This window comes from Plectropomus leopardus, chromosome 3 (genome assembly GCF_008729295.1).
Source record: "Plectropomus leopardus isolate mb chromosome 3, YSFRI_Pleo_2.0, whole genome shotgun sequence".
In the NCBI taxonomy this organism is placed as follows: Eukaryota; Metazoa; Chordata; class Actinopteri; order Perciformes; family Serranidae; genus Plectropomus; species Plectropomus leopardus.
Genome location: NC_056465.1, coordinates 17345929 through 17364225, shown reverse-complemented (window position 1 = coordinate 17364225; position 18297 = coordinate 17345929). Strand labels below are relative to the sequence as shown.

Here is an 18297-nt window from a genome sequence, read left to right as displayed (position 1 = left end):
TTAAGGTGTGAGGTTTTCCATTTAGAATGGAGAACATTAAACTATAATGAAAAACATATGGATATTTTGCTCAAAATTTAACCAAAATTTAGCAATATATGTTAATTATGGCTGCAACCTACTGGTATATTATTTTTTCTACCTATTGTCCTTTCTAACACCTCTTATGATTCCCCAGTGCCTGTGAATACTCAGATGTCTTGTTTTGTTCAAAACCAAAAAACAAATATATTCCTTTTTTAAAAAATCATACATAACGAGGAAAAGCAGCCCAAAAAACTACACATTTGAGAAACAGGAACAAGAGAAGATTTACCAGAAAAACAGTTGAAACAATTAAAGGATTCTCAAATTATCTGCCTTGATCAACTAATTAATAAATGTCCTAATTGTTTCAGCACTAGTGTTAATACATAAGTTGTTAAATGTTTCTAGGTTAAAAAATAAGTAAAAGTGATAGAGGACAGTAATTTGACTGCTTAGCTGCAGCATTACCATGGACAACATCAACAAATCCTGAGAGAAAGAAAGACAAGATGTAGCTTATGTCTGTTAGACACTTTAATAGATATTATCAGTCATGCAGAGAAATCAGATATGTGCAGAGATTTGGAAATGAGAATGAAACCTTTACAGCCTGTGAAGGCTGAGTAAGTGTAAGTGTCTTCATGCTCACTCACGCACACACACACACACACACACACCAGTCTGTGTGGCATCTCCATGTCAGGCTGAATATGTATAGCACTGCTATACATATAAAATATAAAACACAACATTTTGAATGTTTGGTGAATACAAGATCAGTACGCATTATATTCAGTATGTCTCCATAAGAGACAACAGACTAGCCTTTAGTCCACAACCCCCAAAAGCCATAAAATACACACACTACCGAGGGCTATTCTTGACTAATGGACACCAGGCTAGTAAATCATGCCAACCCACTCCCATTTACTGGCTCTTCATTTAATTAATTCACAGCGCATCTAAATTACCATCTGTGGATCCAAGAAAGAAATGAAATTCACCAGCTTTGGGATTTTGCCAGCGTTTGCTTCTTCTTTACCAGGAGGATTGTAGCGGCAGATGTGCTGAGGTTGCCCTGAGGAAGGCTATTAACACACTTACTGTAATTCATAAACTTGCTCCTCAAGTCTGTAGATCATCATCAGTCTGCCTGTTATATATCAGTAATGACAGATGTACAGAATGGTCCACTGCTTGGTATCAGCTGAAAAAGTGGCAGACAGTATTATGCTGCGGTACATTTACTTCAAAAGATGGGGGTTGGAGCTGGGAATGGCGTCACACCCGAGTTGACCTTGTTCCAATACAACAAGCCGGAAAACAAAGACGTTGTTAGCAATACCAAGTTAGTCATTGTTAGCAGTCCAGTTGATAACAAAGCATTAATCTGTATTTTTCTGCATAAAAAAACAAAGCAAAATGTCTACAGATAGAAGTATGACAAAATTGCGTGTGCAGCCATTGTAATGACAATAATAAGACAGAAGTGCTAATAAACACTGTATTACTACAGCTTTTACTGCTGTTGACGCATAGCAGCCGTATTGGATTTTGAGGTTGGGGTCATTGAGGTTCTTCCGACAGTTTAAATTTACAACCGGGAACTTGGAAATTCTGACTTCCCACAGCAAATAAAATGCATTATTACAAATCATCTAAGTTAAAAAAACCAATATATGTTTGTAACTATTGCTCCTATTAAAACACAGACCAGATTCTCTGTTTTATTTATAGATATTGTTTTATGTTGCATTTGACACATTAGTTTAATGGCTAATTCGCAGTGGGTGTTGCTCTGGGATGAGCCTCAGTTTCTGGACCACCATCAGATAAAGAGTGCAACGATCATTCAAGTAATCATTATCGGTTTTTGCAATTTTTGTTTGTAACTTGAGGCGTTCGTGTCTCATGTCCGTGTGGCCACTTTTGGAAATGTACGCATTTAAGTTCATTCTTCTTTGTATGTTTTTGTGGTTGTTGTTGTTGTTGTTGTTGTTTTTAAACTTTAGAAGGGTTTTTCTCTGGGCAACTAAGTGCACCCTGATAAAGTTGGCAGCAAATCAGAAGAGTGGGTTTTCCAAATTGAGTCTGTCTGGCTGCAGGATCTAGATCCTTTAATCAACCCTCTGGCCCAATGACTGTTGACATAAATGCCCAGTAAATTCTCAGTGTGTGTCTCAGCCTTGTGTCTTGCCGAGTTGGATAAAATTCTTAGGGTGTTTTATGTGCATTTGTATGTATGCAAACTCTTTACACTGACAGTGTATTTACATGTTACACCGTTCATGAGTGCATGTGTAGCACTGTTTGTGCCCATCCCTGTGCAGTGGATTAGCTCCCTCCACCCCCTTCTTAACCCCGAGCTCTCTTCTAGTAATCACCAATCAGGTTGCTGTTTTCATCCTGACTGTGACACACACTGACACTCAAATCTCCAAACAAGACTGATCTGGCAACGCTGCAGCCTTGGCAGAGGTAGCAATGCCAGTCAACGGGGAAGATAAGCATAGTGTTGGTGTGGTGGTTGGTTGTTTGTGGATGTGTGTGAGTGTGTGTGACTGCTGGTATTACGCGATCACACTCACACCTGGTGTGTCAGTAGTAGTCAGACGGGCAAATGGGAAGAGAGAAGTCAGGTTGGGCTTTTGCCACCAATCCCAGCTGGGAGGACGATAGGAGGTCTTTGTCTCTCTGTTTCTTTATTCCTTTTTTTCCCTTATTTTCCCTTTCTGGTTCTTTTTCTTTTTTGTCTTAAGCCACTGGGGAATGCTTCACATGCTGAACGCACCAAAAGGTAATCTGCATTTTGGTATTTGATTAGTTGTTTGTCAGCAATTCAATGCTAAAGAGTTATTTTACTCCAGAGTTAACAGGAGGTCAAACGTAACAAAAAAACATAGGTTGAAAAAGGTGATTGAAAACATGAAAAAGTTAATATAGAGATGAAGAAATGTAGCAGTAGTAGGCAACTGTTCAGTTTGCATATAAAGGTGATAACTCATTATTTTTCTGCTTAATTTGGTAACCATGTGCATTGCAGCTTGCCACACATAGATTTTGTTATAGAGACACACCTTTTTACATGTTTGCAGCTCTGCCTTCTAGCATGTGAGAAAACAAAAAAGAGTCCAAAAAAATCTGCTAAAATGCTGCAGTAACACCCAAGGGAAACCACTGCTACTGGTGTTAATTGCCTCCGCCCCTCCTGCTGTGCTTTTGGGCTGCGGTTGAGGGGCTTGTGGGATGTATGTATGATGTCTGTGTGCGGTTGTTGGTGTGAGCTTGGTGGAACGAAATATTGCTGATGAGGTAAATCAGGTATCTTTAGAGCTGAGCCATGCAGCATTGTCTTTGTCTGGAGACCATGGAGTGAGGGCGGGGAGGGGGCGTGTTTCCTCAAGGTCGTCCCTGCTTCACTGCACTTGCTTTGCATATTGTGTGCACGTGTGCATATGTAAGTGAGTGCCGGTATGTTAACAGCAAAAAAGAGACCCAGTTTGCCTTAATGAGTGATTAAAATTCACTCTTGAAATACAGTATGTAGAAGTGGATACAAATCTAGTAATGATAATGATAATCTTTATTGTCCAGAAATGTGGAAATTTCCCTTTGGCTTAACCAGTTGGCTCAAACACATGGTAGAAAAATCACAATATATGCAATAAATAAAACAACATACACAGTACAGACAAAAATAACAGACATGGATCTAGTGTGAATGGTGTTAGGAATTTAGCAGAGGTTATTGCATTTGCTATGAAAGACTTTCTGTAAATGTTCTTGGTTGCTGCAGCAGTTCTAGCATCTTCCCTAGGGGAATTTTGAGAATTCTTTAAAAAGGGGATAAACGGTTTTAGTGGATTAACTTGTTTTCGATTGGAGGAATTTGACTTATTCTTGGTTTTGTTTCAAGTTGAAGCTTTTAAAAAGAATGGTTCTCAAAAGTTTTTATTTCACTCAAGACAGTACAAATATTTACTCATTAAAATGCAGTAATTTGACTAAAAGTGAGACTGAACGGACTTTTCAACAGTGTTGACCATGAGAGCAACAGAAAAATGAGTTTACGGCTACATCGTTTATTGCACTCTATTATACAGTGCAGCTCTAGTGTGATGCTTTTCATAGCCCACAAATGTTTCCATTGTTGTAAGGAACAAAAGCGACAGTGGTTTTGGGGGAAATGTGATACTGAGGAAAATGACATTGGGAGAAGGATATTTCTGCAGTGCAGTGTCCTCAAGCAGTTTGACCTCCCACTGTATGCTGACCTGATTCAGACATGGACACGACCAGGCACAGCAGTGGCAAAGATCCTTCAACATTTCCTACCTGATCCAATTCAGGTTGGCTGGTGGACTACATGCTTGTGATTGAGAACAGAAAAAAATAGCTGACCTCTATTTTATAAATTAGGTTAATGCCTTAATCACTCCTCTGCTTCCACAGGTACTATTGACATAATTATTTAAGTGGAAGATCTAGCATGTGAAAAGCCATGATGTTGGTTCCTTACCTCGATCTGATTCTGTCAGAAAAGCCATTCTTCATTTTACTTAAATGTTATTCATTTTTGGAATATGCCTTGCTGAAAAGGATGATCAATATAGATCCATCATAAAATACTCCACTGCAGGTTGAACTATGAAGCATCTCTCCCTGAAGAGGATACTCTGTGAAATGGAGAAGATTGGTGAATTATTTATTTGCAGACTGGAAGACATAAGTATTACTCATCCACTCAGGTTCCCTGAAGGGTTAACAGAGACGCCTGCTGGAGAAATTGGTACAATGCAATCACATGGCAGGCATTACTGTGGATGAAGTCACAACTGGACACTTCAGAATTTGTTCATTGTAACAGACACTGTGCTAAGTGATTATATATTATCCAGTTTCATGATTTTAATCACAGTCTTGTTTGTATATATTTTTTTCAGAATAACTACTTGGTGTTCATGGCAGAGCTGTTCTGGTGGTTTGAGGTGGTAAAGCCGTCTTTTGTGAAACCAAGATTGCTGGACAATGAAGGCAAAGGCAAGTTTAATATTCTCTTTATCTTACTAAATGTCATTTGAAGAACATCTTGCAAGTGAGACTATTTCTCTGTCTGAGCAACACAAAGACCGATGCACACTTTCATAACTACACTATTGCAACACTCTTTTTCGGGGTCTAATGTGGAATACAACAGATCAGTTACCATTAATTAAAAATTCTGCTACACACTTGCTGTCTATGACCAAAAGAAGAACATACATTATGCCTATTAGAAAGTCTGTACACAGGTTACCTCTCAGAAATGCCTTTGGGAATATAAAAGAGGAATGCCCCTCAGACCCTCCGCTCCTTTCCTTTAGTTGTTCCACAAAACAACAAAAACATTTGGCAATGCTACTTTCAGCCATTACACTATATACCACTGGAACACCTTTCAGAAGAGCAGTTTGATTGATGACTTAAATGCTGACCATATGATAACATTTACAGTCGCAATAACAACTTTTCTGTCATGTGTAGAAAGAGATATTGGTAGAGGTATCTGTTGGCATAGTTTATCTGAATATGCAAAGCAAAGTAATTATTACATTGTTTACTGTGAAAGCACAGTTTGATCTGTTTGTCTCTGTTTTCTCACCTTAGATCCCTCATCCTTGTTGAAGAATATACCAGCCATCCCCATCTCCAAGGCAACCAAAAGGAGCTTCATGGAAAGACCCCCAAGTCCTGAAAGACCCAGGTTTGCAAATTCAAAGAATGACATTCGTCGTAAAACTGTAACCTACTAAAAGAGGGCAGGGCATTTCATTCCCATTCAAGTGTAGCTGTTTGTTTGTAGGCAGCTTGCAGGTTTGAATACATCGGACTGATTAAGCCAAATAAGATCAGCTCATACAGCAAAATCATTATTTGTACTACTTTGTATTTGAACTAAAGATAAAAAGGACAATGATATTATATATTACAATCTATAACATGTCTATTACTCTGTCTCTCATTATGTAGTTTGCCCCTCCGACCCCAGCCTCGAAACTCAGGTGATTTTTATGTATTTATTTCCATCCTTTTTGAATCATAATTGTATTATTATCAAATTTTAATAACCTGTAGGCACAAGGTTTTGATTCTTTCTTACTTGTGTCATCCAGGAGAGATCAAGAGGTCAACCTCAATGTCCTTTGTTGACGGCAACCTCGGCACTTGGCCCAAAGAGAAAAGGTTGGTAATATCATGGTGCTGTTAATGTGCTGCTCATTATAAATATCCTATCCACAAGAGAATGAATTATCCCATGGGGATTAAGAAAAGCATATTGTGATGTTGCCAAAGTGAAATCTTTCCTCAAATTATCTTGTACAATTTAGAAATATAAATGCAAAAAGTATCTGAAGATTAAATTATGTTTCCTTTTTGTTTTTCTGTTAAGGTCTGGGCCTTATGGAGTGTCTTTTGACATCCCCTTTGACAAAGAAGACTCTGCTTCTGTTGGTCTTTCCTCCACACGTGGCATGGTCAGGTCTGTGAGCACTGATGATGGTTCTGGTTTTAAAGTCCACCACCTGCCCCGTGGAATGAAGCGTAACTTGTCTTTCCAGCCAGTGAACGGGCAGAGTGTTGGCATTGAGGAGGAGGGCTGCCCAGACAGCCTGGCTGGTATGGAGCCTAGCAGGCGAGCATTCCCCAACGGACATGGCAATGTCATGGCAACAACTCCCTCCATGGAGGAAGCCCTTCAGATTATCCATAGCCCAAATAGGCCCCCGCTAGAGGGGATCAACAATGGTTTCTTCCTGCACACTCAGGACCACGGGGGTGCTGTCAGCGTCTTGGAGCCACTGTCAGAGTCGGACTCCAAAGGGCCTCTGAGCACCACAGACACCACCGAGGTGGACACTGGCATCCATATCCGCACAGAAGACATGCTGGATGAGGATTCCTCTCTGAAAGACTGCTCTGTGAACATGGACCTGGATATGGACACGCCAAGTCCCTGCCCCAGCAATCAGAGCAAATCCCCCTCAGGAGTGAAGATGACCAGCTTTGCTGAACAGAAGATGAAGAAGCATGCGCCATCATTGCCAGACTCAGGGAGGTGCAGTAGCAGCTCCCTCAAGACCACTCCTGAGGGCTCTGACTTTGGTCTCCCATTATCCGTCTCCTGGGCCCCAACTCCTGAGCACAGCCCCATCCATCAACAAACCACCCCACCCCTCACTGCTCAAGCATCGCCCACACCTGTACAACTTCCACCCAATGACCCCGCTCAGGTCATGGCTACAGAGATGGTGCAGCTGAGGATGAGGCTGGAAGAGAAGCGCAAAGCCATCGAAGCACAGAAGAAGAAAGTGGAGGCTGCTTTTACAAGGCATCGGCAAAAAATGGGTCATTCTGCATTTCTCAATGTGGTAAAGAGAAAAGGAGACGGAGCTGCCAGCGGAGAGGAAGGGGGGAAAATTGAGGGAGAAGGCAAGGCAGCAAGTCCCACCTTCAAATTTGGGAGGAGCAAGGCAGACACACCTGATGGGGCAGAGCAAAGCAGCACAGCCTCTTGTTGGACAAAATCACCTGGTGCAGGAGAGGAAGGTGGTCAAAGCCATGCTCAGCCAACTGAGGTAGATCTCACCGAGTATACACGTTCTATAGAGAAACTCAACCATTCATTAGCCTTCCTTCAGACTGAGATGCAGCGACTGGCTCAGCAGCAGGAAGTGATCATGGCCATGAGGGAGCAACAACATCAGCAGGCGTGGGTCATCCCTGCTCCACATACAAACCCGTCACCACAAAAACACAGTCGAGCTGTTACTCGATCCTCAGGACCCTCTTCTCCTGCCGACTCCCCCCGTTCCACACACCGCTCTCCAACCAGCATCAAGCGCAAATCTGCCTCCTTCCATTCACGCAATCCCCGCACCGCTCGACCCAGCGAGCTGAAGCTAGCCCCTTATAACCGAGTCCTAACTGCCCCGCAATCTGTTGACAGCATCCCAAGGCTACGTCGATTTTCTCCCTGCCAACCGTTGGCAAGCTCCTTTGTTTACTTGGGGGAGCAACCAGCAACTGCCAGTCCGGAGAGCTCAGATGGAGATAAAAACAAGGAGACAGAGTCACTCCTTTCCCCAGAGAAGGAGATTGCCAGTATACGTGTAGCCAACTCACCGCCCAGCTCCCCCAGCCTACAGAACAAAAGGGAAGAAACAGAAGCAGATTCAGTTCAGAAAACAGTTGCAGATCTGAAACCTACTATAGAGTCAACATTTCCTGAGGTTCTGGCCCACCCTGTGGTAGAGACCTTCACAGTAACACCAACAGAGATCCCTCCCCAGCCAGAAGCCTCAGGACAAGTCAAGAGCAGCTTGATTGAGGTTCCTCTGTCAGTTGTGAAGCCACTGGAGGATCTCACACTTGATGATGGTTTGGAGATGCAGCAGGGTGAAGAGGAAGGCCCAGATCAGGATCAGAAGATGTGTCGCGGTTTTTTCTTCAAGGTAAGCTGTTGATTTAAAGACCTGTCACCAGTGTCTGTATTTTGTTGCATTCAGTGAATTTGCACAGATCTCAAATGCGTGTAGAGAGTACAGTTATTCAGGAGAGTTGAATGAAACTTTACCAGTCCATGTTTCTGTAGATGCAACAGGACACCTCAGGACAGGACACAACATGACTTGACACAGTCTGATAAGATGATAAAATACGTCATGATACGACAATTTGATATTATTTAATACAATGCAATATGATAAGATATGATATGATACAGCACATCATGATACAATACTTGAACTCTGCCCTGAAGCTTAAAGGCGGCCTCAACAAATGAGAACAAAGAACCAGCAGCATACATCAGAAAATCACAGCATCCTGGTCGCAACCTTGCAACACCACAGGAAGATTCAGAGGAAAAAAAAGGAAATTACATTTGAACCTGGGGCAGCCATTTTTGTTTTTATCAGGATACACTCTTCCCAACACGAGATGATGAATGGTTCAGGAAACAAGTTAGCTGAGAAAAGCGTCATCTTCCCATTTATAGGTTGTAAGATATCTTGCTAGCTGCAGTCTGAGCTATATGTAGGTCATAAAACTGGGGCTGTTGTGAATAATTCAGGCCCAGCTGTGGAAATAAGGGTTAGGGAATGGTTGAATAGATGCTGAACGTGAGGTTGGATTCAAGGGGATGAGTAAAGGATGTTGAAATAAAACTCTAGATGTCACAAGTCAGTTTGTAATGAAATTAGCAGCCAGTTGTGCCTATGTTGGAAACATTATTTAAAGAGGATCACACAATAATGTGTGTCACGGCCATAAAAGCTCAGCTTTAGTTAATTAATGAAGAGCAGCTACTGTATTGATATTCTCCAAATGTTACTGGGTTTTACTGGAACTCAATGTATTTCCCACGTGACCCAGGCGGATGGAAAGGCAGAGGAGAATATGGCTCAGAAGAGAGCTGCACTTTTGGAGAAAAGGATGAGGAGGGAGAAGGAGAGCCAGCAGAGGAAGATGCAGCAGGAGGCTGAGTTGGAGCAGAAGAAGGAGGAAGCTCGGTATGTTCAGACATCAGGAAAATAAGTCCATACACATTTTCAGAGCATGTTGGTGTCTTCTCTTTTTTTATTCTGGCAAAAGTACATTAATTTACGCAGATCATCAATAAATGAAAATCCATCATTAGACATGGTGATTACTAAATAACAAAAAGTCACTTTTTGCCAATTTCTTTATATGTTGTGGTCTTTTTTTTTAATGAGATGTATTTGTTTATAATGACAAAATGAAAATGCATAAACACATTTACAACCATATGGATATAAAAATATATTGAGCATGAAAAAAGTAAATACATAAATTAAAATATACAAACAATTACTTTTTTTTAATCAATGAAGGATACATATAAGTAAGTGCCGTCTTTTTTTTTTAGTCTTTTCTTTGTCTCCTTTTATCCTTTTTTTGTTGTAAATTTTAAAATAAAACTTATAAAGTGGATCGCTCCACTGCTGTCTGGAAACTTACTAGCAAACTGATTTGCATTATGAAGAAAGTGTGGCCTCTGATTGTCAAATATTGAAAAAATAAATAAAATAACAATTTATTTACAATTTCTAACATGACTTTAGTTTGTAATACCTATAAAACTCAGTACTGCAATATAAAACTTTTTCTTTTATAGTATTTCTCCGCACTGACTTCCTCTCATCCCTCGATTCTGTCTGTTCAGACTGAAAGCAGAGGAGGAGCGCATCAGGAAGGAAGAAGACAGGGCGCGGAGGGAGTTCATCAAACAGGAGTATCTCAGGAGGAAGCAGTTGAAACTGATGGAGGACATGGACACTGTCATCAAGCCTCGACCAGCTGGTGGGGCCAAGCAAAAGCGGGGCCGTCCCAAGTCCATCCATCGCGACAGCCTGGATTCCCCCAAAACCCCTGTCAGAGCTGCCACAGGTAACCATGGTAACCCCACTCATGGTCATCCCATCTGCGCAATATGTGTCCCTCTGCCGCTTTGCTTTGTGCCACTTGAAAATGTCTTATCACATTTATCACACACTTAATTAAGTTATTCAAGTTTAAAATTATGAAATTTAAGGTAAACTTAAATTAAGTTATTATTACAAATTAACTTAACTATCTAATGTTTACCAGGCCCAAAACAAAACAGTTGGACTTGAAATTTGAACTTAAACATGATGATACACTAAAGGAGCAATGCAACGCTAAGTTTTTTTTGTTTTGTTTTTTATATGTAATTGAAATTAAGTCGTATACTTTGTGTATCAGTGTATGTTTATGCATGTCATGTTAGGGTGTGTCAATGTGAATTTTGTGTGTGTTACTGAATATAAGAGGTCATTTTAGTCTTTACACTGAGGTTGCATTGCTCTGTAACAGGGTTGGCACAAAGCACAGTGTTGTCGGTGTGTCATGGTGTTGGTGTAACTGTGTCGTGCTGTGCAACATCTCGTCTCACATCCAGGTTCACGCCAACGTGTCTTTTCAGTCTCCAGCTTGTCCCTTGCTTCCCTCAACCTGGGAGACAACGACAGTGTTCACTCTGAGAAGAGATCACCAAGGTGAGATGTTTTTTTCTACAGCTGCCAGTGTACCATGTGAAACACAATAAAATGGGTGGTATTTGGTGTAGCCTTTTAATTTTGACTTTTGTTTGTGTTTCAATGTAATTTTGATGTTTTCAGGAGAGATTTCCTGAGATTTATTACTTCCGAATACAAAATTCTGATTCAGGAAAAGAGCAGTGGGGTATGTTTTGTATAAACATGATATGTGAGAAAAAAATCTGCATTCATTTCAGTTTATTGTTTCCTGCACAATCTCAGAGTGAAATGTAGAGTAAGCATTCTGCTAACGCTGGGTATCACACATCATTTTATCTTGGTTCACCTGTTTTAAGAGGTACAGATACTAAGCCATTGTAGAGGAGCACGTAGATCTATGGAAAATATGTAAAATAAATGCACACTTAATTGTGCAGAGCAGAAATGGATGCTGCAATGCCCTCTTTAGGTTGAATCCTCAAGTCTGTGATCACACAAATTTTACAGCAAGTGTTGGTGAAAATTACCTTCTGTGACATCACTGGTTGGGATTTAGCCAGACATAAATTTGAATGGACCTGTTTTAATAATGCCAAGACATTTTATTTGTAACCTGAAAACATCTGAGAAACTTTGACTTTTGACTCTTCAACTGTTTATGTGCAGTAATGCTGATATTTTCTGACCTTGCTTGTTTTCGTTAAAGCCTAGCACTTCAAACTAACTGCAGTGTACAGGTCTAACATGTGTCCTTTATTCTTCTACCTTCTTTCTCTTTATACTTTCTTTCCTGCTATTTCACACGTGTCAGAAGTGCTAGTTTAGCCTCTGGTGGTCTTTTCTACTTTCTGAGCTCTCCTAAACTGAGAAGGAGAAGGTTAGTTTCTGCTTGGCAGCTACGCGCTTCGCGCTGCCCTGAGCCCAGTCCTGCACCGAAAACCCTGTCCCCACACTGGGTTTCATAAGGAATTGATCAAGCACTTAAAGGAAAAGATATTTATTTCTTTAAAATTAACTTCAGAGCACTTATCTATTGTAATGCTATGCTTTTAGCAGCATCACCATCAAAAAGCAATCACTTGCTCTTTTTCTCTTACCTCTCTGCTGTGTTTTCCTCACAAATTTACACTCCTGCTCCTCCGGCTTTTTCACACCTCAAAGTAATCGTTTTGTTTTGTAGAACACACCATGCATACAACTCATCTTATCAAGTCATTTAATGCTATACCGTGTCCTAAAATCTGCCAGTATTAATTAAGATGTCAGTTATTGAAACCTGAAGATATATTTAATCCAGATCAGACTTTTATGTCCTATTGGAAGATTAGGACTTTTTGACAAATTGAAGTTGAAATGACTTGTTAATGTGAGCAGTTAACAATCACAAAAAAAAGCACCACAAGCACATTTGAGCTATGTTTGGCTTTAGCTGCTCTTACTGCACCTGCCCTGCTCATTGATTTTCACATTATTACAGAGGTAGACCAGCAGGTTTTATAAATACATAATAGTCTCAGTGGAATAAGCTGTATTCACTTTGTATGTTTGGAAATCACCTGTTTGCCTATAGCTGGGACACATAGAGCAGTCTCAGTCCAGAAAAGAGCAAGTAAATGCCAAGTGCTGCACAAAGAGGTCAATCAATACTTCTTTTATTGACCTGGATGCACCAGACTGCTCACACCGCTGTGCTCACTGCCTGCGCTTGCAAGCTTTGCCTCTTTAGTAGTAACTGTAAGGATGTACAACAGAAACCAAATCCAAACTCAAACTAAAATGTGTGTGCTAAAATAGTACGCACAGTAAAGAAAACATCTATACAAACATGATGTAGACAGGGTGGGAAACACCAGCCAACAATTTAATACTGATGTTGTGTTATAGAGATGGCACTGTATTTGGCTTTTATCCTTGTACAGTAGTTTCCTGCCCTGCCTACAGTGTAATTTGCTGAATGTTCAGGAGCAGCACCCATGCAGAAAAGTGATCTAATACTGTGTGTTTGTGTGTGTGCGTGTGTGTGTGTGTGTTTGTCTGTGTGTATGTGTGTTTTAGGCCAGATTCTGCAGATGGATTCCTGTCCCCAAGTCGCTCCAGCAGCAGAAATGGAGAGAAGGACTGGGAAAATGGATCCACAACCTCTTCGGTTACATCTAACACGGAGTACACTGGTAGGACAACAAAGAACATATGCAACATTGTTTGCAAGTGCAAATGTTAATGCTTGCTGATACAGTTTCAGTTTAGCCTAAATACCTTGGAGAATAAACATGATTTTAAGACATAAAGGTAAATAGTACCATTAGCTAATGTTATGGAATAATATTATAAACATAGTTATACATTTCTGAATCTTGTGAATTGTCTGTATTCAGTGCAGCAAATTATAATACTGAACCTCTCCTTTTTAATATTGTAATTTGCTTTTGTTCAAACATCCTCTTTTCTCACTGCCTTCTTGGTAGGGTTTCCTGCCTTAGTAGATGTAAATGAAAGGGAACATTTGCCAATTTTTATGTGGATGTCCAATCAGTGCTGGTGGCAAATGCAGTCAATTGAAGCAATACATTTCTCAGTGCGTGCTGTATTGACAAAGAAAGCTCCTCCTGTTCTCCTGCTTGCGGTGCCGTGCTGGCAGTGCATACATGTACCAGGATGCATGGTGTGAGAACTTTTGTCTTTCAATCAAAACACAAACATAGCCTTAGGGGAAAAATACTCAGTCAATGGCCCTCTGTCCTCTTGGTACTGTTGGTCTTGTCTGTCATTTTATCTTTGGTATCCTGACTAAGGTCTCCAGCACAATTCTGTCCAAGTGAGGATTAAAACTGTTACGCTTTCACTTTCACCAGTAATGTACACACGGCCTCTCTCGGGGCTCTCCCTGCATTGGCAACAGCATCCATCAAAAACTGCCCAGGCTGAAATTCATTACAGTGAAATGATTCAGTTTCTGTTGGCATCAGGGGACAATTTGGGCAAAGGCACTATTAGTCAGTCTCTGCCCCTGTCAGCTCAGGTTCTAGAGGCTCCATACCAGCTATATCCTTTTTCACGCTGCTTCTCTCTTTTGCTTTTCTTCAGCCATATACTATGGCTAGAAAAAAACAACAGCTAAATATCCAAGTCAGCCGAAATAACTTTAAAAACTCAAAACAATTTAAATGTATCATTGCAATGTATCCTTGTCTATAACATCCTCTGCACCCATATTTTGGACTGCTATTTTCGCTGTTGATAACATGGGTAGTTTGCAATGCAGGTAATGAAAACAATGAACTCCCAGAGGCTGGAAATTGACTTGTAATTCTTCCTTGTCTCCAACTACATCACTGTCACAACAAATGATAGCTCCAGAGGCAGGAAGCTAGAGCAGCTATAAAGTCAGATTTCTTAGTCTACTAAGAAATGTATCGCTTCCATCAACTGCATTTACCCTATCATCAGCACTACTTCTTAAAAAAATCTAAACGCTGCATTCATGGCTCAAATTACATTGTCGTCCACCCAATAACACACAGATATGCTACCAGTAGAAATCTTCATACATTATTTATTACAAAAGGGGAGTCTTTTCTTTGACACAACTGGAGTAGTTACTATGACAACAGTCCCATCCCAATGTTCTCTCCTCTCCTCCATTCAGGACCAAAGCTTTACAAGGAGCCCAGTGCCAAATCTAACAAGCACATCATCCAAAACGCTCTGGCTCACTGCTGCCTCGCAGGCAAGGTTAATGAGGGGCAGAAGAACAAGATCCTGGAGGTACGGCACTGAACTTTTAAAATGTTGTTTTATACGCTCTGATTGTCCGAGTGGCTGTGTTGATGCACACTGATTGACGCATGCTGTGTACCTTCATCATCGTAGATAAAAATCTGACATGGGACCTCTGTGTCTTCTCCTGTTTTTTCCTGTCTGTTTTTAATAGTATGAAATAAAGGCAAGTACATCACAAAAAAAGTATATACTGTAAATGTTTTAGATAAATGCATATATGTATTTAATGGTGAAGGTGTTTAACATTACCCCCCCCCCCCCCAACGGGGGGAAGAGTGATTAACATTAAAAGTAAAAAAATATATATATGCAGAAAATGTCATATATCATCATTAAAATTTGATTGGATACAAATAATAATAATTTCATTAATTCTGGGGAAATTTACTTGTGAATGAAAGCAGTATTTAACTGAATGGGGAAAAACAGCAAGTGGTGAGTATGATGTACTGCTAGAATTAGTGATGTGGAAATGTACATTATTCTAAATTTATCAAGAGGATAGGTGAAAATGGCGATTTTGAGTTTACACGTTTAAATAGCTAAACGTTTGCTTGTGTGAGATCTAAAGAATGAGTCAAATATCATTTCTGTAGTACACATGATCTTCATACTGTATCTGAAAGGCTTTTCTCACCTGACCTCAAACAGGAAATGGAGAAATCAGAGGCCAACAACTTCTTGGTTTTGTTCCGGGATGCCGGCTGCCAGTTCCGCTCTCTCTACACTTACTGCCCAGAGACAGAAGAGATCAACAAGCTGACAGGCATCGGCCCCAAGAGCATCACACGCAAGATGATCGACGGCCTCTACAAATACAACTCGGACAAGAAGCAGTTCAGTCAGATACCAGCCAAGACCATGTCGGCCAGCGTGGATGCAGTGACCATCCATAGCCATCTCTGGCAAACCAAGAAGCCAGCCACCCCTAAAAAAGTAGTGCCTGCCCAGTCCTAATGGAACTCGTTACCCTGAAACCTCACCACCCCCCTCTCAAATGGAACATACCAATTTCAATTTGCACTTCACTGTACATATCCATGAAGATTCAAGCACCTGCAATGCCAGTTAGATGAATGCATATTTGTTCGTTTTTCCCCTCATTGCGTTCCTGTCCTTGTTTTTCTTACTTATGCTGGACTGGACACGATAGGAGTCAAAGATCATGAACAACTGGAATGTATGCCACTGTTGAAGTATGATGTAAATGCTTCTGTGTTTTTAGAGATTGTCATGTTTGAGTCAAATTATGAAGGCATGTGTGTGACCGTTGTTTTTGTTTCATATGTGCCAAACGTCAAAAAAGAGACAGTATGAATGCTAGGACATTTTACTGAAGCACTGAATGTTTTTAATTCATGTACAGATTGATTTTCGTTTGCATTATCATGTTGATGCGTGGCCTTATGCGCGTTTTGTTTTAGCGTGTGAGTGCAATGAGGTGAGTGTACAAAAAAAGAAAGAAAGAAAGCATATACAGAGGCTTTTTTGTATTAGGAAGAACACTTTTTTCTTCATCTCTGTGGGTATAACAGTTTGTATATTAAGGTACGTAAAACTACAAAGGGCCAAAAAACGAAATGCATACAGCTAGCGTTTGCCACACAGTACATGTGTGTTCAGCTCAACAAAGCAAAGCGGTCTCAGCTTTTTCAGAACCCTTTTTGAGAAAGTGATTTTAAAGAATGCAGGACGTTACTGTAGATCACTGGTTCTCAACCTGTGGGTCAGGACACCTGCAGACGACTTGAGCTATAATGTGTGATGTGTGATAAAATATATTTCTAATATACAAATATGCTGTCATGTTTGTAGTTGCTGTGTTAATTCCTTTTTCTCATAATATACAGAAGTAGTTGCAACCTCAAGAGATGCTCTAATAAGTGAAATTGACAGACGATGAAAACAGAATCCCTAAATTAACCAGCTAGTATGTTTTGTCTCTGGGTTTGCATATAAGGACGCATCTCTTAAGACAAAAAGGTTGAGAACCAGTGTTGTAGATCACTTTGTTGCTGGTTTGCAGCAGATTTGTGAACAAAATAAAACAGCTCAGTATTATTTTATTTTTAAATGCTGCCTACTGCAACATGTAGGATTTTTGCAGTGTATTAATATACCGTACAATTACACTTTCACGCACTGATATCAAGAATATGACCCAGAATTTTCTCTTCATGTCGATATCAGGAATTAAAATTAATCATTATACTAGAACTTTCTTGACAGTATTAAATTCTTCAGATTCACACCAGGCTTACTCATCTTTAACAAAGTATGCACTTATGATACTCTGAGGCACTTTTGGTAAAAGCATTCACCAAACACCCAGTGTAGTAAACAGTACATTTACAAAGTTTAGATTGCTGATTAAATTAAAAATTAATTGCTCTGTTATTTGGGGGAAAAAAACTGCCATACTTCACAGCAAGTATTGCCTGGTTTATTAAAATGGCAACACTGTTTAATGTCATTTTTAACATGTGTGCTCATCTGTTGCTTGTACATAACACAAAAGTGTGTTGACCCAAACTATCATGTGAAAAGTGTGTACTAGCAGCATAATTGTCTATTTCCAAAAGATTAAACATGTCCTAAATAGGCCAGAAATAATTATTTTATTTGTTTCTATTATATGAAGAAGTTCACAAAATAATGCAAGGCAGAACAGGGCACATCCTTGTTGCTGCATACGGGTAGAGACTCGCCACAGAGTTTCATTGGTGTCAGTATCACACCGAATGTCAAATAAACACCATTTGCAGGTTTCAACAAAAACAAATCTGCTTACATGGTGCTTTGTTTTCAACTGGGGGGGATATTTATGACCAAAAGAGAGCATGTACATCTTTGAAAATGTAATCTAGTATGACGGAGTGTTGCTCTGGTGTTTCTTGGAAGGATTATTTGTCTGCAGAAGCTCTGTCCACCTGCTAATGGCTGTTTAAGGCCAAGGTAAATGGATATTTAAACTGTAATGATATTGTACAGTGTGTTCATGTGAGCTCATACCTATTCACTATGATGACTTTTTTTTTGTTCGTCAGACACTGTGCTGTCATTCAACATATTGCTGAACATGTAGTTTCTGTTTTTTTTCTTTTTTTTTGGCATCAAATAAAACTACGCATGGCCTCAGCATTTATGTGGTGTTAATTGTAAAAAGATAAATGTCTATTTTGAGGTAGGAAAGGATCTGTCAATCACAACAGGCAAATTGGCAGAGAAGTTGAGACAGTTGATAGTATTTGTAAGGTATAATTCTGTCACCATGTAACATTTAAGAAAATATTTATTCATATTTAGTTATCCCTTGCATGGTTTGGAGGGACAATGTATCCAAGCTTCTGTGTCAGGCAACAGTATCCGATTCAAGGCCTTTAGTTGAGCTGGTAGAGCAGAAGATAGAGCATAGAGCATAGAGAATAGT

General features: G+C 40.1%; 1 protein-coding gene across 4 annotated transcripts in view; it reads left to right on the top strand.

Moving 5' to 3' along the window:
- camsap2a (calmodulin regulated spectrin-associated protein family, member 2a) overlaps nt 1-18008 on the top strand; it is a 56674-nt gene extending 38666 nt beyond the window's left edge. For 2 of the 4 annotated variants that reach the window (XM_042515753.1, XM_042515739.1), the window contains 11 exons: nt 4971-5067; nt 5674-5770; nt 6037-6068; nt 6180-6249; nt 6458-8519; nt 9442-9578; nt 10253-10476; nt 11033-11105; nt 13143-13258; nt 14734-14852; nt 15519-18008. In XM_042515753.1, the coding sequence (XP_042371687.1) occupies nt 4971-5067; nt 5674-5770; nt 6037-6068; nt 6180-6249; nt 6458-8519; nt 9442-9578; nt 10253-10476; nt 11033-11105; nt 13143-13258; nt 14734-14852; nt 15519-15824 (3333 nt within the window). In that variant the 3' untranslated portion in view covers nt 15825-18008. Of the gene's footprint in view, nt 1-4970; nt 5068-5673; nt 5771-6036; nt 6069-6179; nt 6250-6457; nt 8520-9441; nt 9579-10252; nt 10477-11008; nt 11106-13142; nt 13259-14733; nt 14853-15518 lie in introns of all 4 variants that reach the window. The other 2 variants (XM_042515747.1, XM_042515732.1) reach the window with 1 other exon arrangement.
- The last annotated feature ends 289 nt before the right edge of the window (nt 18009-18297 follow it).